Genomic DNA, 24,058 nt, shown 5'->3' with positions numbered 1-24,058 from the left:
CAAAAAAAAAAAAAAAAAAAAAAAAAAACAACCAAGGAATTGGGAACTTCTTTAGAAAAGTAAGGCATCGTTGCTCCACAGGGTTTAGCCACAGGTAGTCCTTTTTCTGGGTATCGTGACTAATCTCTTTCCATCACTGTGGTAGTTTGGCTTCTACACATATTGGTCCAACATCATGTGCAAATGCCACATAATTCGTCAGTATTACTTGCTTTGCTCATCACCTGGTCTCTCAATTGAAAATTGTGTAGAGAAACTGATTTCTGTCTGTTGGCTCAGGCTGTAAGATGCGCTACACAACATGAGGGGCACCAGCTCCTCTCTGTTGCCTGCAGCACGTGAGGAACAATTTGTGCAGGCAGCTTCCCAGCGTTAACATAGTACTTTTTTCACTGCAATTTGAGACACTTCTGATCCTAGGTGACTATCTGCTGACATTCACAAAAAGAAAGTAACGTGTGGTGGAAAGCAGGAGACAATTTCTTGTAAGATTATCAAAGGTGAACTGTTGTTTTTTTTTTTTTGCGGTACGCGGGCCTCTCACCAATGTGGCCTCTCCCGCCGCGGAGCACAGGCTCCAGACGCGCAGGCTCAGCGGCCATGGCTCACGGGCCCAGCCGCTCCGCAGCATGTGGGATCTTCCCGGACCGGGGCACGAACCCGTGTCCCCTGCATCGGCAGGCGGACTCTCAACCACTGCGCCACCAGGGAAGCCCGAGTGAACTGTATTTTTACTCAGTGGAGAAGATAGCATTCCTTCCTTTCTTAGGGAAAGGATTTGGTAAATTCTAAGAATAGTGGAATCAACTTTGTCTGATATTGAAAGGTGACTGTCCTTACGTTTTCCCTTGTCTGAACGATTTTAATGATTTACAACTGAATTCTGCCCATTTTCTTCAGATGTTTGTGAGGATTCTGATCCAAAGAAGTCTGAGCAGTCACAAACTGCCACGATGGCACAGTGGTCATTTTAGAGGAGGTCCGTTTCACTTTCAGGCCTTCTAGTTTGCTCCATCATAGACCCTTTCTAACTACTTAATAAACCAACTTTATCTTCTTATTTCTGAACTAGCAAGGAGTTCTCTGTAGGCCAAGGAATAGAGAAGAGTGGAGGAAGGTTGCCTAAAATTGTGGAAAAGCCTGAAATTCATCTTCCACTCCACTGGCCACATACACAAGATTTTTCCCAGTTAGTCACTTAGTAGACTTGCAGTAAGTCTGGAGGTTTTGAAATGTTTCATCTGCATCATCCAATAATTGAAAATCTTGATCTTTATTTTCATCTGAGAAGTTTATTGATGTAAGCTTGTAGTTATTCTTAAATAAAAATTCATTTCCTAGGAATTTTAGAGCTCTTTTTTCAAGAGATTTGATTTGTAATTTTTTTGTTCCTATAAAAGAACGTTGTTTTCTGCAGCCTTTGTCAGATTGACTCAGCTCCTTCCCTTTTTTTAATGTTGTAAATATAACTGTCAAATTTTACCCTCCTCCCTCAAATACATGGAGGATCGGAAACTAGGTAAGCACACTTGTGAATTTATGTCTGAAATAAAAATAGGGAAGATATACGAAGAATCTCTCTTATGCCCTTCTAATGTTGGGACTATATATTAGCTTATTTGCTTGCTTAAAATATATTTTAAATAACTGAGTTCCTTGCTTCTTGGTCTCCAATTATATCTTAAATTTGAGCTTCACAGATAAGTGAGATCCAGTTTATTTGCCTCCTCTGCACTCTGTTGGTGAGGGAGGGGTTCCTGCTGTAGGGTTATGGAGATGGCTGAACACACAGCACCTGACATTGGAAAGATGCGGTGAATAGCAGTCTATTAATACAAATACTCAACCCAGGAGATAGGGACACAGTGGAGGGAACAGAGTGAACAAGCAGAGGCCAAGGGAGGCAAGCTTTGTAGTATCAAGAAGGTAGAGTGAGGGTTCCAGGAGGAGGATGTGATTGGCTAGTTTGAATAGTTCCACAGGCTGGCAGGGAACTGAAGCCCCATACTCAGGGATGAGCAGGAACTGTGCCTGTTCCCTGTAATAAAGAGGGTTGTCTGGCTAGGAACCTTATCTGCAGGAGGAGATTGAGGATGGAAACTTGCAGTTAGGCCATTCAAGGTCCTTCCGTTTTTCCCCAGATGTCAAGGCACATGTAATACTGGGCTTTAATTTTAGGCCTTATACTACAGTTCTCAGTAGTAGTACTAATCTTTTATCAGAAGTGTATGCTAATGATTGCTGTATTGAATAATACATCAAGAAGTTTTTAATAGCATAATTTGACCTTTGAGTTTTCCTTTCTGTGTGACCTTTTCTTTGATAATTTGCAAAGTTTAAGATATTCTGCTGCTTTGTACAATTTAGTCACAGTAGATGAAAGGTGGCCAAAACATACATGCAGTGATATGGAGGCATGAAAGAAAAGAGTTCTTGTCTGAAAGACTGAATGGAGTGGTGAGGCTCTAGTATTGTATAGGTGGGATGAGCAAAAGAGTGGGTTGGTTGTAGGAGCTATCAAGTAGCAGAAAGAGTAAAAAGGTAATAGCTGTTAATTGAGTGCCAAGCACTTTTCTAAATGTATTACCTCATTTACTGCAGGTGAGGAAACTGAATTTAATTTGCTTTTGGTCATATAGGTAGAAGTCAGTGGAGCTGTAGTCTGAGTACATACAGTCTTATTTAGGGTTTATGCTGTTAACAGTACATTTTACAGCCTTTGAATACAGAAAGACCTTATATGTCATGCTAAGGACTTTGGACTTACCTTGTTGGCAGTGGACCACCATTAGATGATTTTAAGCAGGAAAGAAAATGATCGGAACTTTCATTGAAAAATATCAATCTGGTGGCAGAGTGGAAAATGACTTTTGGAGAAAGATGAGATTAGAGGCAGGGCAGTTATTGTAACAATCCAGAAAGGGAATGGGTCCAAATGAAATGGAATCAAAGAAAAGGAGATTGGATTTGAGCAAAACAGACAGACACTAGATAATGTGGCTGACTGTGGGAGAAAGGGAGAAATGTGGAATTGTATGTAGGTGGTGCTGATAATTTTATGAAGAACAGAGGGAGTAGGTTTGGGTGAGACAGTCAGGCATTTAATGGAGATTTCTAATAAATGAGTTATATTTAGAAAAATGGATCTTGATCTTGAGAGAGGTTGTGATAGGTATATAGATTTGAGAGCTATTGTTATGTGGTGATAATAGAAGCAGTGGAAGTAAACGAGATTACCCAGATATTTTGGTTGTTTCTTCTGAACCATCATAGAAAGATGCTGTATTGGGAGGCGGCTCTGAAAAGCCTTGGACTTCATCTGAAGAATTCATTCAAATCCCAAATCTGGATCTCTGTTTTCTCTTTTCATGAATTAAAGGTAATAACAGCCATCTTGGAAAGTAACTGTAGATGATATTTTATTTTTATCTAACGGACCACAGGGGTTTTAAGAGGTTAAGAAATGATGATATATTTCATCTCCCTTAATTTACCTATGAGAAATGGAGATTTACAGAAGTTAAATCAAAACCTGGGTGCAGATGGTTTGTCTTAGCTTACATGAAAACCCAGATCTTAACTGCACATTGCCACCACAGAACTAGGAACTGGCTTTTTCTCCTGTTTTGCTACCACTGGTTTTTGAGGTAAGCAGAGTACAGAGGGAAGGGATGATTTCCAAGGGAGGAGAAAGGATGTTGGCATGTGGGAAGTGAATGCACTGCAGAAAACACAGAAATGCATGGGCGTAAGCCACAGCTGTACCACTGTAGGGCACAAAGAAGCATTTCACGTGTAATGTGAAAATGCCTGTATTCCAGAGCTAATTTTAGGAATATTGAACTATACTAATGCAGATATATTTATTCTCTACTACTGTTACTGCTCATACTAATATATTCACCCAAGTTTACGTAGCTAATGAGTAGTAGAAATGAAAATCCAACTCATTCAATCTGACTCCAGAGATCATACACTCTACTGCTTCCTTATATTAGCATAAGTTTTTATGGTTTTGAATGTACATTATTTTAAAATTAACTGTCTACATACAGAATTCCATTAGTGATAACTCTAGAATGCTCATTTCATTAAAATACTATATTCCCTGACCATCCTAAATAAATGAGAGTTTATTCTTGCTTATAGATTGATTCAACATTGATTCAACAAAAACTACCTACCAAGTTTCGAGTATAGGGCTGCCTACTGATATTATTGAATATTCAGAAGTTCCTTGAGGAAGTTACATTTTTGCAGTTACTACCTGCATGCTGACTACTAAATTCATTAGACACTTTTCAGAATTATCTTTGGAATTTATTAAAAATTATGATGTGTTTTTCATGTCCCAGACTGAAAAAAAGTAATTCACACTTTAAAAATAGTACTGAAAATAGTTACTTTCCTTTTTTTCTTTCATTTGTTTATTTATTTGGTTCAGTGGGACAAAGAAGTCCATTTTAACAAATAGCATTAGGATGGCTTATTTATCCTTATGACGATGTAATAAAAAATGGATCTCCATCCCACATCATATACAGAAATCAGTCCCATGTAGATTAATGGCCTAAATTCAAAGAGCGAAACTTTAAGAAACTTTAGAAAAAATGTAAGAGAAAATCCCCACAATTTAAGAGTAGAGAAGGAATATTTTTCCCCACTCTCTAAATACTTCACTGTGTTTAGGGCTGTCTCTCATATAACCACAGTACAATTACCAAAATCAAGAAATTTCACATTGATACATCATTATTGTCTCATCTACAAACCCTATTCAAATTTCACCAATTGCTCCAATTAGATCCAGGATCTAATCCAGGATCGCATTGAATTTTGTTGTAGTGTCTCCTTGGTCTTTAATCTGGAACAGTTTCTCAGCATTGTTTGTCCTTCATGACCTTACCACTTTGGAAGAGTGCAAAATGGTTATTTTGTAGACTGTACCTCAATTTCAGTTTATTTGATGTTTCCTCATGATTAGATCAGCCTATGAAGTTTTGGCAGGAGCATAACAAGTGATGTTGTATCCTCAGTACATCCTACTAGGAGGCACAGTTTTTACTATTATGATAACTTAGGTCATTTGGTAAAGGTGGTGTGTGGCAGGTTTCCTCAATATAAAGTTACTGTTTATCCATTCTTAATTAAGTATCATGTAGAAAGATTCATTCACATTGTGTAGATATGCTCTTAGACTTCTACCCATTAATTTTAGCATCTCTTGATGATTTTTGCCTGCAACAGTTACCATTGTTGGTCACCCCAGGTGATTTTCTAATTCAATCATTCCTTCTACATTAATTGAAATTCTACTATAATGAAGAGCTTCCCCCCATTTGTTCATTCATTTCTTTATGTCAATATGGACTCATGGATTCTTATTTTATTCTGTGGGTTGCTATCATTATTTAATTTGTTGCTTGAATTGTAGCCCATAAGAAAAAGTACAAAAAAAAAAGTTTAGTAGTATTTTTGTGTTATCTCAGAAAGTTGACGGGCAGAAATTACTTTTTCTCAGAGGTAGTGTATACTAACATTTTGGATATTGTTTTGAATATACTGCTTTGTCTTCTGCATAAGTAACTTTAGAGTATCTGCTTTTTTCCAAGAAGCACAACAGAGTGGAACATACTTTTTATGTTATGTTTATCTTTTTGTATATTTTATACCAAGTAATGTTTGGATCCTAGACAAAGCAAAGAAAAAATATAGCTCTTTTAGCTTCTAGCTCTATATTAGTAGGTTAACTTTAAAAAAAAATAAATTTATTTATTTTATTTATTTATTTTTGGCTATGTTGGGTCTTCATCGCTGTGCACGGGCTTTCACTAGTTGTGGTGAACGAGGGCTACTCTTCGTTGCGGCAGGCAGGCTTCTCATTGCAGTGGCTTCTCTTGTTGCAGAGCACGGGCTCTAGGCACGTGGGCTTCAGTAGTTGTGTCACGTGGGCTCAGTAGTTGTGGCTCGCAGGCTCTAGAGCACGGGCTCAGTAGTTGTGGCTCGCAGGCTCTAGAGCACAGGCTCAGTAGTTGTGGCGCATGGGCTTAGTTGTGGCATGTGGGATCTTCCCGGACCAGGGCTTGAACCTGTGTCCCCTGCATTGGCAGGCGGATTCTTAGCCACTGTGCCACCAAGGAAGTCCCAGTAGGTTAACTTTTTAAAACTGTTCTTCTTGATGTGATTGTTATGAAGTATGCCTGTAAACTGCCAGTCACAGACATAGATAGGTAAGAGTTAATCTCCCATCTAGCCAAACCTTCCCAACAAAACCAAGGTATCCTCCCTCTCGCAATCTAGAATTACAGTTTAGAAATAAAATAAAAGTAGTAACTCTTGGGCTTCCCTGGTGGCGCAGTGCCCTGGTCCGGGAAGATCCCACATGCCGCGGAGCGGCTGGGCCCGTGAGCCATGGCCGCTGAGCTTGCGCGTCCGGAGCCTGTGCTCCGCAGCGGGAGAGGCCACAACAGTGAGAGGCCTGCGTACTGGAAAAAAAAAAAAAGTAATAACTCTTTCCTGCTCCAATTTAGAAGGACTTGACTTCGAATAATATCATGTGGAGGAAAGATGGTGGTTAATGCAGGAGATTTTGCTGTGGGCCTTAGGGGTGTATCTAATAATTCACTGGGCTCATCCAGAAAAATGATAATATTCCCAGGGGTAAATTGAGTATAGCTCCATATGTGTTAACTTGTGTAACCTTTTTTCTTTCTTGGATTTGGAAGTGGCTAGAATAAATAATTTTTAAAATTAAAAAAATGTCTGCTAGGAAGGATGGATGTAGGGGAATGTTCAGTCTGTAGCAGTGTTTAGAAAATACCCAGATGATTGAACAGTTTTGCAGGAAGACAATTAAGCCTTTACTGTGGTGGACACACTTTCTTTTCTTTAGCACCTGAGAAATCCAAAAAACAGATTCTTCTTAGCTTGTGAAATTCACAAAGACCAGATTAAGATACTTCAGGCATAGCTGGTAAAGTCCAAGTTGTGTTTTGGGTTCTCAGCCAGACAGCTCCCATGACTTCTCAACCCTCAGTGGCACTTCTTTTGACCCACCATTCATTTTGGATATTGTGAGCAGTCTTAACTCTTTTTGGTTACTGTATGCATTTTGTGCAATAGTAAGGGCAAACAAGTCTGTAAGATAAAACTATAGAACATTTTTGCTTTCTAGGTGAAAACCCAAAATAGAACTGACTAAAAGTCTAAATGATATGTACCTTTTTTTGAAACAACTAAAAAATATAAAGCTCAACTGTTGATCATATCACTAAATATGCTATACTGTATATATATATAGATAGATAGATAGATAGATAGATAGATACTGCTTGCTATCAGTACTTTAATTTTGTCAGTTTTATTGGTAGGGTGTAAGTCATTAGAAGTGTTAAAAAAAATTTCCTCAAAATTCTAAAAGTTTCCAAAAGAAATATTTGATAAATTCTTTAACAGGTTACCACAATTTTTATTTGTTGCCTGTGGTAGTGATTAAGACTTTGTTTTAAATGCTTTCTAACATTTACCCCAGTAGAAGAGAGGGAGGAATAAAGGGACAAAGGAAATTAAGACATTTTATGGAAACATAATAGATGCCAGTGTATATTTAGTATGACTGTCTTCCATTCCCAACTCCACCCTTGCCTTTTTAAAATCACTTATTTTTTATATTTTCATTTTTGATTTTAATAATACTTTTAAACAGTTTAGAAGAAAATAATTTTTTTTTATAAATGTATTTTTTTTTTGGGCTGTATTGGGTCTTTGTTGCTGCACACAGGTTTCTCTAGTTGCGACGAGTGGGGGCTGCTCTTAGTTGCGGTGTGCGGGCTTCTTGTTGCGGTGGCTTCTCGTTGTGGAACATGGGCTCTAGGTACGCGGGCTTCAGTAGTTGTGGCACTCAGGCTCAGTAGTTGTGGCTTGCGGGCTCTAGAGTGCAGGCTCAGTAGTTGTGGTGCGCAGGCTTAGTTGCTCCACAGCATGTGGGATCTTCCCAGACCAGGGATTGAACCTGTGTCCCCTGCATTGGCAGGCGGATTCTTAACTACTGCGCCACCAGGAAGCCCAGAAGAAAATAATTTTGAAAACACACGAAATATATATTTTTAATTAACATATTATAAAATACCCCCTTCTCTTTTTTTTTTATGACTTTCAACACATGTATAGATGCATGTAACCATTACCAAAATCGAGATACGGAGTAATTCCATCACCCCCCAAAACTCTCTTATTTTCTTCCTTTCCCTCATTTCTCCCATTGCGTTCACACCCATCCCCACTCCTCCTCCCAGCTCCTGGCAGCCATTGATCTGTTCTCCATTGCTATAAAATATTGTTTATTGGAGAATGTCATGTAAATGGAATCTTATATCATTGCCATGTAACCATCTGAGAATGGTTTCTTTCATTCAGCATAAGGCTTTTGAGATTCATCCAAGTTGTTGCATGTATTCATAGTTTGTCCCTTATCATTGCTGAGTAGTATTCCATCGCATAGACACATTATTGTTTATCCATTCACCCATAGGTGGACATTTAGGTTGTGGATTGTTTCTAGTTTTGAACAATTTTGAATCGATTTTTGTGGGAACATAGGGTAGATACCTGGAAGTGGGTTTGTTTTGTCGTATGGTGTGTGTTTATAAGAAATTGCTAAACTGTTTTCGGTACCAATTGTACCATTTTGCATTGCCACAGAAATGTATTAGAGCTTCAGTTTCACATTGGTATTATCAATCTTCTTTATTTTAGCCATTCTATTAGGTATATAGTGGTATTTTATGATATTGATTTCCTAAATGATTAATGATATTGTACATCCTTTTGTGCATGTATCTGTCTTCTATATATCCTTTTTGGTGAAGTGTGTTCAAGTCTTCTGTTCACTGGTTTCTTACTGTTGAGTTTTGATAGTATATGTTCTAGATACAATTTCTTTATTGGATATGTGATTTGCTGATATTTTCTCCAGTTTGTAGCTGTCTTTTCATTCTTACACAATGTCTGTAACAGAGCGTAAGTTTTTAATTTCAATGAAGTCCAGTTTATCAGTTTTTTAATGGGTCATGGTTTTAGTATCATGTCTGATAACTTTTGGCCTAACCCCAGGTCATGAAGGTTTTCTTCTGTTTCCTTTTAATTTTTGTTAAGTTTTATATTTTACATTTAGAGCTATAATCCATTTTGAGGTAATTTATTTGGTAAGGGGTAAGGTTTAGATTGCAGTTTATTTTTTGCTCATGGATATCTAATTGTTTGGATATCATTTGTTGAAAAGATATTCTTTAAACATTGCATTGCCGTTGCACCTTTGTCAAAAATCATTTGGCGATACGTATGCAGGGTATATTTTTTGACTCTCAGTTCTGTTCCATTCATTATCTATCCCTCTGTCTTAATGACTATAGCTTTTTTTGTTTTTTACTTTTTATTTTATTATTTTCTTTTTCACTATGGTTTATTACAGGATACTGAATATAGTTCCCTGTGCTATACAGTAAGACCTTGTTGTTTATCTATTCTGTATATAATAGTTTGTATCTGCTAATCCCAAACTCCCAATCCATCCCTTCCCCTCTCTGCCTCCCCCTTGGCAACCACAAGTCTGTTCTCTATGTCTGTGAGTCTGTTTCTGTTTGGTAGGTAAGTTCATTTGTGTGTCATATTTTAGATTCTACTTTAAGGTTTATGGTTTCACTTTAATTTCACTTAGATATAAGTGATATCATATGGTATTTGTCTTTCTCTTTCTGACTTCCTTCACGTAGTATGATAATCTCTAGGTCCATCCATGTTGCTGCAAATGGCATTATTTCATTCTTTTTTATGGTTGGGTAGTATTCTGTGTGTATGTGTGCAGCGCATGTGTGTGTATATGTATATATGTACACACACGCACCACATCTTCTCTATCCATTCATCTGTTGATGAACATTTAGGTTTCTTCCATGTCTTGGCTGTTGTAAATAGTGCTACTGTTAACACTGGGGTGCATGTATCTTTTCGAATTATAATTTTGTCCAGATATATGCCCAGGAGTGGGATTGCTGGATCATATGGCAACTTTATTTTTAGTTTTTTGGGGGAACTTCCATCCTGTTTTCCATAGTGGCTGCATCAATTTACAAGTCCCACCGACAGTGTAGGAGGGTTCCCTTTTCTCCACACCCGCTCCAGCCTGTATTATTTGTAGATTTTTCTGACGATGGCCATTCTGACTGATGTGAGGTGGTAACTCATTGTAATTTTGATTTGCATTTCTCTAATAATTAGCGATGTTGAGTGTCTTTTCATGTGAGTATTCGCCATCTGTATGTCTTTTTTAGAGAAATGTCTATTTAGGTTTTCTGCCCGGTTTTTGATTGGGTTGTTTGTATTTTTGTTATTGAGTTGTATGAGCTGTCTGTATATTTTGGAAATGAAGCCCTTACTGGTCACCGTTTGCAAATATTTTCTCCGAGTTCGTCTTTTCATTTTGTTTATGGTTTCCTTTGCATGCAAATGCTTAAAAGTTTGATTAGGTCCCATTTGTTTATTTTTGCTTTTATTTCTTTTGTCTTGGGAGACTCACCTAAGAAAACATTGGTATGATTTATGTCAGAATGTTTTGCCTATGTTCTCTTCCAGGAGTTTTATGGTTTCATGTCTTATATTTAAATCTTTAAGCCATTTTGAGTTTATATTTGTGTTTGATATGAGGGAGTGTTCTAACTTCACTGATTTACATGTGGCTGTCCTGCTTTCCCAACATCACTTGCTGAAGAGACTGCCTTTTCTCCATTGTATATTCTTACGTCCTTTGTCAAAGATTAATCGACCGTAGGTGTGTGGGTTTATTTCTGGGCTCTCTCTTCTATTCCATTATGATCCATATATGACTGTAGCTTCATATTAAGTCTTAAGATTAGGTAGGGTGAATTCTCCAACTTTGTTCTTTTTCAAAATTATTTTGGCTATTCTAGTTCATTTGCCATTGCTACTTCGCATTTACTGCTAAGGGTGTGAAATAATATTCATTCCCTCTCATTTCCTAACCAAAATCTTTTTTTTAATACCATGGTGTATGTTCATGTGTGTGTTTATGGTTGTTCTGGGCACCAGAGTGATTTCTTGATCTTGCTTACATTTGCAGGGAGGGAGTGTTAATCTTGATACATGGCCAAAATAGCCTGCATTCATTGCATTCTTCAAACATAGAAAAATAATAATATAGGAAACATCAATGTTAGAATCAGCTTGTTGATGTGTATCCAAAAAATCCTGCTTGGATTTTGATTGGGCCTTCATTGAATCTGTAGAATAGTTTGGGAAAAATTGTTATCTTTATAATAAGGAGCCTTCCAATCCGTGAACATACATGTCTCTCCATTTATTTAGATCTTTGATTTCTTTCATCAGTTTTGTGTAGTTTTCAGGATATTAGTCCTGTACATATTTTGTTAGATTTGTACTTAAGTTTTATAGGTTATTGGGTGGTTTTGTTTGTTTGTTTAAGATTCCTTGGGATTTTTCATTGTAAACAATCATGTTGTCCTCAAGTAGAAAGTTTTATTTTATTTATGAAATGACTTTCATTTGTTTTTCTTACCTTATTGCACTAAGATCTCAGTATGATGTTGAATAGGAGGGATAAGAACAGACATTCTTACCTGATGTTAGGGGGAAGCGTTCAGTTTTTGACCATTAAGGATCATGTTAGCTATAGGCTTTTTTGTAAATACCTTTTATCAAATTAAAGACATTGTCTTTTTAGTTTTCTAAGAGTTTTTTTTATCATGATTGGTTGTTGAATGTTATTAAATAATTTTTCTGCATCTATTGAGGTGATTGTGGTTTTTCATCTTTAATCAGTTTATATTGTGAATTGCTTTTCAAATAGTGAAACAGCCCTGCATTTCTAGGAAAAACTCCACTTGGTCATGATGTGTTATCCTTTCTATATAGTTGGATTCAATTTGCTAATACTTTATTGAAGATGTTTGCTTCTGTGTTTATGAAAGGTTTTGGTCTGTGAGTTGTGTTTCTTGTAGTATTTTAGTCTTTGGTATAGGATAATGCTATTCTCTTAAAATAAGTTGGAAGTTTCTTCAGTTCTGTTTTCTGGAATAATTTGTGGAGAATTGGTAATATTTCTTCCTTAAATGCCTGTTATAAGAAAACCTGAAGTTTTATTTGTTGGAATGCTTTTAACAACAAACTCAATTTCTTTAGTAGATCTAGGACTATTCAGGTTACATCTTTCTTTTGGAGTGAACTCTGTTTTTTTCTGTCTTGGGAAGAATTTATTTCCCTTAAGTTGCTGCTATTGACATTTTAAATACCAAAAAATGTTTATACTTTGGCAGTTTGTTGGTGGCCACCCTGTCACATTCTGCCCTGTTCATCTTTTGGTGGGAGCATTTTACCCATTCAACAAAACTCTTTTAAATCTGAGAAGCAGCATAATGTAGTAAATAAAGTGTATATTCAGTATATTCAGTCTGATGACTGAAGAGTAAATGACATAATCCGTGTAAAGTGCTTGGTAAACGCTAATTTAAATAATCCCATTTTTGTTATCATCTTCATCAGTGTAATCTCTCGGTGGTATCCAACAACAGTAGGTTTTGCTTCAGACTTTTTGGTGTTCCAGACTACAAAAGCTTTTCTTTTTGTTTTAAATTAACAGTTTTCTAACTGGCCTTGTCACATATGTGGCCTCTAGCTAGGAACATCTTCTTTTTAACTGTAAATACCTTTTTCATCTGTGTCTCTCCTCTGAAAACCATATGTGTACTTAGATGCATGCACACACACATATAACATATATACACAAACATATATAACTATTTCCTTTTCCATTATTTTTAGTTTCTACATCAGAGCAGCGACAGTGCTAGTAAAGTGGACAATATGAAATAAAGCTTTTGTTTTTGTCATGTGTGGTCCCTTAATTCAGTGAATACTTGGATGTGTATTTTTAAAATCACTTGGAAAGCTTGTTTATAGTGTTTTCTGGGCCTCATTTCCAGAATCTAATTCATTTGGTTGGGTAGGGCTCATGAATGTCCATTTCTGACAATATCACTGATCAGCTGAGTTGGAGGCTATTGTATAGTGGTTGGAAAACTATTATAAATACTCAGAACTTCTTCACTAAATTATAATATTGGGCATGTCATCAAACTCTCATATATAGTCATTAGTGATTAATCTCTTTAATATAGCTTTTATTCTCTTAAAATATACCTGTCAGTATACCTGTTGATATTTTGTCTCTCACTTATTTTTGAACTAAAATTTCCTAAGATCTAGTCAGATCTCATGTTCAAAACATTTTGAATTTAGACCTTTCTTTCCCTCTTCCTTTCTACATTTTTTTAAACTAATTTGTGACTTTATCGACATGCACATTTGTGACTGTATGGACACACAATATATTTTCTTCATAGTACCTAAATGCATCTTATTTCCTCACACATAGAAATTTTCTTGATGGATCATTCTTTTCCATTTTAGTTTAAAAGAAAAATTTGCTTATAAGAAAATATTTATATGTAGGCAGCTTTGAATCCTTAAATGCATTAGTTATACATATATTTTATCTACATTCAGTCTATGCATTGTGATTATATTAAATGATTAAAACAGTAATAAACTTAGGGTGTTTGAGTGAAAAAATGTCACTGTCTTTAAAATCTTAAGCCATTTTCAGTAGAACTTTGAAGTATTTTAATTTTGCATGGTTTTTGGTTGTTTTAGCAGAGGCCTATGCTGTGGAACATTTATATCTTTGTTTCTGTTTTAGGTGCGTATAGCGGCAAAATTCATCATTCATGCCCCTCCTGGAGAATTTAATGAGGTGTTTAATGGTGAGTGTTTAATTCATAACACTTACGCCTTGATATGTCAAGCACTCCTTTTTTAAAGAATAAGTTACATAACCAAAGTAACTAAGTTAAGGGGAGTGGGTAGAAAAATCTGTATTTTCTGAATTACAGTGAAAATTTTTGTCAATCTGGATTTTGTAAGGTTGAGAATATAATGTGTTTATGACATATGATAATTATGTTTGCAAATTTTAACCCTCTTAAAGAATAACATTAAATCATTTTAAAAGACAAGAAAATTTTAATTTTTTTTTGGAGTTGTAAAATGCATTTTTTATGTTTCTTTTAAAGAAAAGCCTACTTGATTAATAGGAACAGCCGGAAAAGAAGGGAGGGACATTGTTTCACTGTGCTTGTTTCCTGGGCTTAGAAGATGACATCACATGTAAAAACAATTTGTTATTTAAATTATATCTCATAAATCAGTTCACAGTATACCTTTCTTTAAACCTCACACCTCACTGGCAAACAGTTTTATAATTATTCACCCATAGATGAGAAATTTAAATACAACATAGTCTCCTGGTTGCTGTAAAAACTATAACAATAGCTCCTCTTTAACAGAATGAAGTGGTTGAAATAGTTGTGCAGAAAATGGCCTGTAGTGATTTTTACACAAAACTTCTTTTTTTTTTGCGGTACGTGGGCCTCACACTGTTGTGGACTCTTCCATTGCGGAGCACAGGCTCCGGACACACAGGCTCAGTGGCCATGGTTCACGGGCCCAGCCACTCCGCGGCATGTGGGATCTTCCCGGACCAGGGCATGAACCCACGTCCCCTGCATCGGCAGGTGGACTGTCAACCACTGTGCCACCAGGGAAGCCCTATGCAAAACTTTTTAAAAGCAGTTTTAAGAATAATCTACCACAAGTACTTTAAATGTGTAATTTCTACTTCATATATATTTGGCTTTCACTATGTCTTAAATTAAAACTAATTTATACAGTGCTCTTCAGTTTCATTTTTTTAAACATTCTACTCCAGAGTAATCTATTTAAACCTGTTTTTCAAGAAATTTAATCTCTCATTTTCATTCATAGTATAAGATATAATGGAATCTCACCTCAGAAAAGATTAGGTTTGAAAGTCAAAAAATGAGGCAAAAATTGTATAAAGTTAAAATACCCTAGAAAATCCCTTAAATCATCCACAAACAAGATTAATATATGATTTAGTACATATAATTACATATGGTAATTTTTATACATTTAAAAATTTAACCACTGAGCTACACTTAGAGGAAGAATGGCAGTCTATATTGTGAAAAATCTGGAAGTTAAAATATTCTTCCTTTCAAGATAACCATAAAATCTGAAGCAATGAATTGGGGAGAATTCAGAAGTATTTCTTCTTCCTATAGGGTTTAACTTCTGTTTTAATATTCAGCCTTTATAACCTAAATACAGGTTAATACGTTTGATGGTTGGGGCATTAAAGAAGATAGTCTTTTCTCCATAGGGTCAAAAGTTGGCATTTAACTTAAACTGATAATGGGGAAACTGTGCTAAAGTCAGTAGCCCCCAAACTCCCATACAATTTATAGAGCCAGGAATAAATTATAATTCTAAGAAAAGATTTTCACTTACTATTCTTACCCTGAATTAAGTGCCCAACAGATTTGTTAATCAGAAAGACCCTGAAAGAATGTATGAGTCCCAGAAATTGCTTTTCTAAGTCTCATTGGAAATTGATGTTGAGTTGATATGTTCTGTGTTGACGTACAGTAGGCATTTTGGATGAGGACTTGGGCATTCAGGATGAGCCATTCAGTAGACCTGGGCTGGAACTGTGGAATGGAAATGGGAATATATATGTAAGTTTTAAATGAGGGAGTATTTTAGAATGAGAAAGGAGTTAAGTATTTGAGGGGGAAATCTCATATGCATTTGGTTATTTTCATGCTATTTTTGTTGATAATATTAACATCAGAATGATTCCATTGAAGTCACAAATTTTAGAATTTCAGAGTCATAAAATCTTGTCAGATCAGTGGTTCCCAAATGCTATTTCCTAGATTGGCTATGTAAGAATCATTAAAACGTAGATTTCTGGTCTTCATTCTCAGGAACTGTTGTGTTATCTGGGCTGGAGCTCTGAAATGGATACTTTTTTTTTTTTTAAATTAAGACTCCCACCCACGCATTGTTCTGATGTGTGGTCTGACTTGAAACCACATCCCTTCTTAAGAGTAGTTTTTATTTTATTCAAATTATTCTCTATTTCTTTCACTGTATTCTTCATATGATAGAAGTTTGGACTTCTTTTCCAGAGTAAAGATAACTGGATCATGTAGACGTTGCTTTTAAATTATTTTCCCATTTAGGTAGAACTGAAAAAGATATACTACCTACCATTCAATACTGCTGTTAATGATTATGCTTTAAATATTGAAGATACAATAATATATTTATCAAATCGAATTCCCAGTTTACTTTGTGAGGTAAGAATACCTATAATTGTAAATGTCTGTGTTTTAATTTTTTAGGCAGAAGCTTCCATTGTTTAAAATCAGTTAACTTAGAAATCAAATTAGTATTATTTTAGTGGTTAGCCAGATACTGTTTTTTAAATTGGGACTTACTGCTACAAAGAGGTATGTGAATAGGCAATATTTTTTTTTTGGAATAGCTTTTATTATTTTTGTAAAAATGATTCATAGTCATTCTAAAATTTCCAAAGAGCAAAAAAGAATCTAAGAATCACACAAAATTCTACCCTCTCTTCTCCACTGTTTGAATGAAATACTTCCAACATTTCTCAATTTAGACACATATATATAACATTGCATAAATATCATACTGTACATGCTGGGTTTTCCCCTTCTTGTTTATTATATTATGTATATATTTCAAGTTGATAAATACGTATCTACATTATTTCTATTGGATGCCCAATTTTACACTATTTATAAGAACTATTGTCTGTTTATGTTACATTTAACCAGTTTCTTAATAGAAGGTACTTAAGTTATTTGTGTTATTTTCATTTAATGAAAAAAATTCGGATACTTTGTTATATGTACTTTATGATAGCAATTTTGTAAAACAGCCAAGTGTATAGGGAAAATAATGAAAGAAAGTACATCAAGACTAGAGTAGAATTTTGTTTGTTTTTTGGTGAAATTATGTGATTTTTTTTTCCAATTAAAATTGTAGTTTTAAAGTTGTGTTTTAATGATTAAAAAGCACGTGTCTACATAGTTGAGTCTGAAGTTAGGACAGAGTTAAGAATCAACAACCAAAGTGAGATTACTAAATCAAATAAAGTAGTTATCCATATCTAACTCAACACATTCATCTGTTGTTGAACATGAGCTGTCTGAGAAACAAAATGCCTACATCTGTACTGCATTCACAAGCTGTTTCTTGTTTAATCACTTTTTCCATAGAGCAGATTCATTTGAAACTCATGATAGTATTGTCAGACTGAGAGGCATAGTGCTCAGTCTTCGGCAGATCTTATCACACCATCTTCTTGGTGTAGCTTATCTCCACTTTAGTTCTTTGGAGACATGTTATAGTCTGCCTGCATTGACTATTAAGAGTATGAAATAGCATATTTTTATCTCATTCCATCTGCTATTTCCTTACCAAAATCTTTTCTTTTTTTATTTATATCATGATATGTTTTTGTGGTTATTTTGGTCATCACAGTGATATTTTGATCTCCCATACATGTTTTGGGGGGTGGGTAGGATACTGACACATGACTAAAATAACCTAAATTCATTCCATAGAAATTGCAAATATAGGAAAATAGTAATATAGAAAAAATAACGTTTGTTTTGCAGATGTTCGGTTACTGCTTAATAATGATAATCTTCTCAGGGAAGGAGCAGCCCAGTAAGTATTATGCATTATACTAACATAATTAAAGTGACATGGGAAAAAATATTTTAAAAGTGGTTTTTAGGTACTAATCCATGAAATAGATATTTGCACATCAAGTTCAAATATATGTAATAATATGTATGTACTAGGTTAGAGGAGAAATATTTTTCATCACAGGATATAGAGACACAATCATAACATGAAATTCTCTATTCATTGTGTGTTTGGCAGTGGCTTATATACTCAATACTGTATTTTGACATTTGCAAAGTTGGATAAAATTATTTTAAAAACTTTGATTTGTGAAATTGTGATACTTTAAATTTTATGCAGGTTTTACTTTCTGTTAAATGCTTGATCCTAATAGATTTTTGAGAAGGACCTACTGTATAGCACAAGGAACTATATTCAGTATCTTGTAATAAGCTATAATGGGAAAAAAGTCTGAAAAAGAATATATATATGTATGTATAGCTGAATCACTTTGCTGTACACCTGAAATATCGTAAATGAACTGTACTTCAGTAAAAAGAAATAGATTTTTGAGGGTTAGGAGCTTATTTTATTCATCCATAAATACCTAACATAGTATCTGACACATATTTACTTAATAAGTATTTATTAGATTTGTGAGTGATTCAAAGAACTAAGCAGTTCTAAATCCTAGTACATCATCTTTGGACCAATGACCACAATCATGACTTGCCACAACTATCTTAAGATTTCAGAGAAATAATTGGTTCTCTTTCCCTCTCCCACCTCCCTGAATAAGGCCTGTGGACCCGTATTTTAGGCTAATGGACTCCATTACTCATTTGAAAATGAGGAGATTAAACGTTCAGGTGCCTTACAAAGAGTGTTCAGTATCATCCAGTCACCTACTTTCATCTTAGTGTACTACCCAAAATGTGAAGTCCTGACTGATGGGGGAAATTTGCTCTAATTCTATTTTTGTAATGTTTGTAAGGCTTTATTGAGTCAATTTGTTAATCCTAATGAAGGTAGAGGTTCAACAGACTTCTAGACATACCTGATTTTGCTTCTGATTTAAATTCCTATTATTTTTTTCCCATTTTTAAATTGAAGTATAGTTGATGTACAATATTACATATGTTATAGGTATACAACATAGTGAGTCACAATTTTTTAGTTATATTCCATTAATAGTTACTGCAAAATACTGGCTATATTCCCTGTGTTGTACAGTACATCCTTGTAGCTTATTTATTTTATACTGTACATAATAGTTTGTATTTCTTAATCCCCTACCCTTATCTTGCCCCTCCCCACTTCCCTCTCCACACTGGTAACCACTAGTTCTCTATATCTGTGAGTCTGTTTCTGTTTTGTTATATTCACTAGTTTGTTGTATTCTTAGATTTCACATACAAGTGATATACAGTATTTGTCTTTCTCTGACTTACTTCACTTAGCATAATGCCCTCCAGGTCCACCCATGTTGTTGTAAATGGCAAAATCTCATTCTATTTTATGGCTGAATAGTATTCCACTGTATATATTTACCACTTCTTCTTTATCCATTAATCTGTTGATGGCCACTTAGGTTGCTTCCATATCTTGGCAATTGTAAATAATGCTGCTACAAACATTGGGGTGGATGTATCTTTTTGAAGTAGTGTTTTTATTTTCTTCCAGTATATACCTAGGAGTGGAATTGCTGTGTCATGTGCTAGTTTTATTTTTAGTTTTTTGAGAAACCTCCATACTGTTTCCCACAGTGGCTGTACCAATGTACATTCCCACCAACAGTGTGGGACGGTTCCCTTTTCTCCACGTCCTCTCCAGCATTTGTTATTTGTGTTCTTTTTGATGATACCCATTCTGACAGGTGTGTGGTGGTATCTCACTATGGTTTTGATTTGCATTTCCCTAACGATTAGCAATGTTGAGCATTTTTTCATGTGCCTGTTGGCCATCTGTATGTCCTCTTTGGAAAAATGTCTATGTTTGTCTTTTTGCTGTTGAACTGTATGAACTATTTATTCTGCATATTAATTCCTTATCAGTCATATCATTTGCAAATATTTTTTCCCGTTCATTTTGTCTTTTTGTTTTGTTGATGGTTTCCTGTTCTGTGCAAAAGCATTTATGTTTAATTAGGTCCCTTTTATCTCCTTTGCTTTAGGAGATGGATTCAAAAAAATATTGCTAAGATTTATGTAAAAGAGTGTTTTTCTCTAGGAGTTTTATGGTTTCCAGTCTTACATTTAGGCCTTTTTTTTTTTTTTAATTTTATTTAATTTATTTTTTTTATACAGCAGGTTCTTATTAGTCATCAGTTTTATACACATCAGTATACATGTCAATCCCAATTGCCCAATTCATCACACACACCCCACCCCTCTGCTTCTTTCCCCTCTTGGCATCCGTACATTTGTTCTCTACATGTGTGTCTCAATTTCTGCCCTGTAAACTGGTTCATCTGTACCATTTTTCTAGGTTCCACATATATACGTTAATATACGATATTTGTTTTTCTCTTTCTGACTTACTTCACTCTGTATGACAGTCTCTAGATCCATCCATGTCTCAACAAATGACTCAATTTTGTTCCTTTTTATGGCTGAGTAATATTCCATTGTATATATGTACCACATCTTCTTTATCCATTCATCTGTCAGTGGGCATTTAGGTTGCTTCCATGACCTGGCTATTGTAAATAGTGCTGCAATGAACATTGGGTGCATGTGTCTTTTTGAATTATGGTTTTCTCTGGGTATATGCCCAGTACTGGGATTGCTGGATCATATGGTAATTCTATTTTTAGTTTTTTAAGGAACCTCCATACTGTTCTCTATAGTGACTGTATCAATTTACATTCCCACCAGCAGTGCAAGAGGGTTCCCTTTTCTCCACACCCTCTCCAGCATTTGTTGTTTGTAGATTTTCTGATGATGCCCATTCTAACCGATGTGAGGTGATACCTCATTGTAGTTTTGATTTGCATTTCTCTAATAATTAGTGATGTTGAGCAGCTTTTCATGTGTTTCTTGGCCATCTGTATGTCTTCTTTGGAGAAATGTCTATTTAGGTCTTCTATCCATTTTTGGATTGGGTTGTTTGTTTCTTTAATATTGAGCTGCATGTGCTGTTTATATATTTTGGAGATTAATCCTTTGTCCGTTGATTCGTTTGCAACTATTTTCTCCCATTCTGAGGGTTGTCTTTTTGTCTTGTTTATGGTTTCCTTTGCTGTGCAAAAGCTTTTAAGTTTCATTAGGTCCCATTTGTTTATTTTTGTTTTTATTTCCATTACTCTAGGAGGTGGATCAAAAAAGATCTTGCTGTGATTTATGCCAGAGTGTTCTTCCTATGTTTTCCTCTAAGAGTTTTATAGTGTCTGGTCTTAAATTTAGGTCTCTAATCCATTTTGAGTTTATTTTTGTGTATGGTATTAGGGAGTGTTCTAATTTCATTCTTTTACATGTAGCTGTCCAGTTTTCCCAGCACCACTTATGGAAGAGACTGTCTTTTTTCCATTTTATATTCTTGCCTTCTTGGTCATAGATTAATTGACCATAAGTGTGTGGGTTTATTTCTGGATTCTCTATTCTGTTCCATTGATCTGTGTATCTGTTTTTGTGTCAGCACCGTACTGTTTTGATTACTGTAGCTTCATAGTATAAGTCAAGTCTGTGAACATGATTGCTCCAGCTCCATTCTTCTTTCTCAAGATTGTTTTGGCTATTAGGGGTCTTTTATGTCCTTTTATCTTTTTTTTTTTTTTTTTAAGAAGATGTTGGGGGTAGGAATTTATTTATTTATCTTTGCTGTGTTGGGTCTTCATTTCTATGGCAGGGCTTTCTTTAGTTGTGGCAAGCGAGGGCCACTCTTCATCACGGTGCGCAGGCCTCTCACTATCACGGCCTCTCCAGCTGCAGAGCACAGGCTCCAGACGCACAGGCTCAGTAGTTGTGGCTCACAGGCCTAGTTGTTCCGTGGCAAGTGGGATCCTCCCAGACCAGGGCTTGAACCCATGTCCCCTGCATTAGCAGGCAGATTCTCAACCGCTGCGCCACCAGGGAAGCCCACTTTTATCTTTTAATAGCAATTTGTATTTATTATTTTTTATTGTGGGGAAAATATACTTAATATGAAGTTTAACGTTTTAACCATTTTTAGGCACACATTTCCTTGGCATTAAGCACATACACATATTTGTGTAACCATCACCACCATCCATCTCCAGAACATTTTATTTTCCCAAACTGAAACTCCATACCCTTTAAGCAATAATTTCCCATTCTCCCCTCCTCCTAGCCCTTGTGAACCATCATTCTATTTAATGTATGAAGTGGAGTCATACAGTATTTGTCCTTTTGTGACTGATTTATTTTACTTAGCAGAATGTCTTCAAAGTTCATTTATGTTGGAGCATGTGTTAGAATTTCCTTCCTTTTTAACACTGAATGTGTGTGTGTGTGTTTATATACATATATATATACACACACACCACATTTTGTTTATCCATTCGCATGTCAGTGGACAGTTGGGTTGCTTCCACCCATTAAGTATTATATTAAAGTACATAATAAAAATCAGTTTACTTGATATCTTTGACTTTAGTTATTAGTTTCTGGGTGAATGGCCTCTTATTCCTAAGTTCTTTTAACCTTTTTAAGTTATATATACCCAAGTAAAATTAGTTTTCTTTACAATAGCATATAGCATGTTGACAAAAGTCTTACGGAAGTAAAGAAAACATACAATGTTTATGAACTTGTAACAACAGTACTTTCATTTATTGTGTTGTTCATCGTTGCTTATTTCCTCTTTAGTTCTTCTAGGTCCTTGTTAAATGTTTCTTGCATTTTCTGTATTCTATTTCCAAGATTTTGGATCATCTTTACTATCATTAGTCTGAATTCTTTTTCAGGTAGACTATTTCCTCCTCATTTGTTAGGTCTGGTGGGTTTTTGCCTTGCTCCTTCATCTGCTTGTGTGTTTTTCTGTCTCCTCATTTTGCTTATCTTACTGTGTTTGGGGTCTCCTTTTTGCAGGCTGCAGGTTCGTAGTTCCCGTTGTTTTTGGTGTCTGTCCCCAGTGGCTAAAGTTGGTTCAGTGGGTTGTGTAGGCTTCCTGGTGGAGGGGACTAGTGCCTGTGTTCTGGTGGATGAGGCTGGATCTTGTCTTTCTGGTGGGCAGGTCGACACCTGCTGGTATTTTTTGGGGTGTCTGTGGCCTTATTACGATTTTAGGCAGCCTCTCTGCCAATGCATAGGGTTGTGTTCCTGTCTTGCTAGTTGTTTGGCACAGGGTGTCCAGCACTGTAGCTTGCTGGTCGTTGAGTGGAGCTGTGTCTTAGCATTGAGATGGAGATATCTGAGAGAGCTTTCGCTGTTTGATTTTACTTGGAGCTGGGAGGCCTCTTGTGGACCAGTGTCCTGAACTTGGCTCTCCCACCTCAGAGGCACAGCTCTGATGCCTGGCTGGAGTAGCAAGAGCCTGTCATCCACACGGCTCAGAATAAAAGGGGGAAAAAAAAAGAAAGAAACAAAATAGAAGATAAAATAAAATAGTTATTAAAATAAAAAATAACTATTAAAAAGTTTTTTAAGTAAAAAAAAAGAGAGCAACCACACCAACAAACAAGTCCACCGATGATAACAAGTGCTAAAAAATATACTAAGAAAACAAAACTAGACTAAAAAAAAAAAAACAAAAACGGACTGACAGAACCATAGGACAAATGGTAAAAGAAAGCTATACAGAGAAAATCACACACACAAGCATATACATACACACTCACAAAAAGAGAAAAAGGGAAAAAAAATATATCGTTGCGCCCAAAGTCCACCTCCTCAATTTGGGATGATTCGTTGTCTATTCAGGTATTCCACAGATGCAGGGTACATCAATTTGATTGTGCAGCTTTAATCCGCTGCTCCTGAGGCTGCTGGGAGAGATTTCCCTTTCTCTATTTTGTTTGCACAGCTCCCGGGGTTCAGCTTTGGATTTGGCCCCGCCTCTGCGTGTAGGTCACCTGAGGGCGTCTGTTCCCGCTCAGACAGGACGGGGTTAAAGGAGCAGCTGATTCGGGGGCTCTGGCTCACTCAGGCTGGGGAGAGGGAGGGATACAGATGTGGGGCGAACCTGCGGCGGCAGAGGCCGGCGTGACGTTGCACCAGCCTGAGGTGCGCCGTGCGTTCTCCCCGGGAAGTTGTCCCTGGATCCTGGGACCCTGGCAGTGGCGGGCTGCACAGGCTCCCCGGAAGGGAAGTGTGGATAGTGACCTGTGCTTGCACACAGGCTTCTTCGTGGCAGCAGCAGCAGCCTTAGCGTCTCATGCCCGACTCTGGGGTCCGCGCTGTTAGCGGCGGCTCGCGCCCGTCTC

General features: G+C 36.2%; 1 protein-coding gene across 1 annotated transcript in view; it reads left to right on the top strand.

Annotated features, from left to right (window-relative positions):
* The window catches only part of CAPZA2 (capping actin protein of muscle Z-line subunit alpha 2), a 56,667-nt gene that overhangs the window by 11,184 nt on the left and 21,425 nt on the right, over positions 1–24,058 (top strand). The window contains exons 2-3 of the mRNA XM_024757779.1: positions 13,790–13,853; positions 17,664–17,715. Coding sequence (XP_024613547.1) covers positions 13,790–13,853; positions 17,664–17,715 — 116 coding nt within the window. The remainder of the gene's footprint in view (positions 1–13,789; positions 13,854–17,663; positions 17,716–24,058) is intronic.

Source organism: Neophocaena asiaeorientalis, unplaced genomic scaffold (assembly GCF_003031525.2).
Source record: "Neophocaena asiaeorientalis asiaeorientalis breed wild unplaced genomic scaffold, Neophocaena_asiaeorientalis_V1.1 scaffold116, whole genome shotgun sequence".
NCBI lineage: Eukaryota > Metazoa > Chordata > Mammalia > Artiodactyla > Phocoenidae > Neophocaena > Neophocaena asiaeorientalis.
Note: the sequence above shows the minus strand (reverse complement) of the source record. Positions and strands in the feature narration are given on the sequence as shown.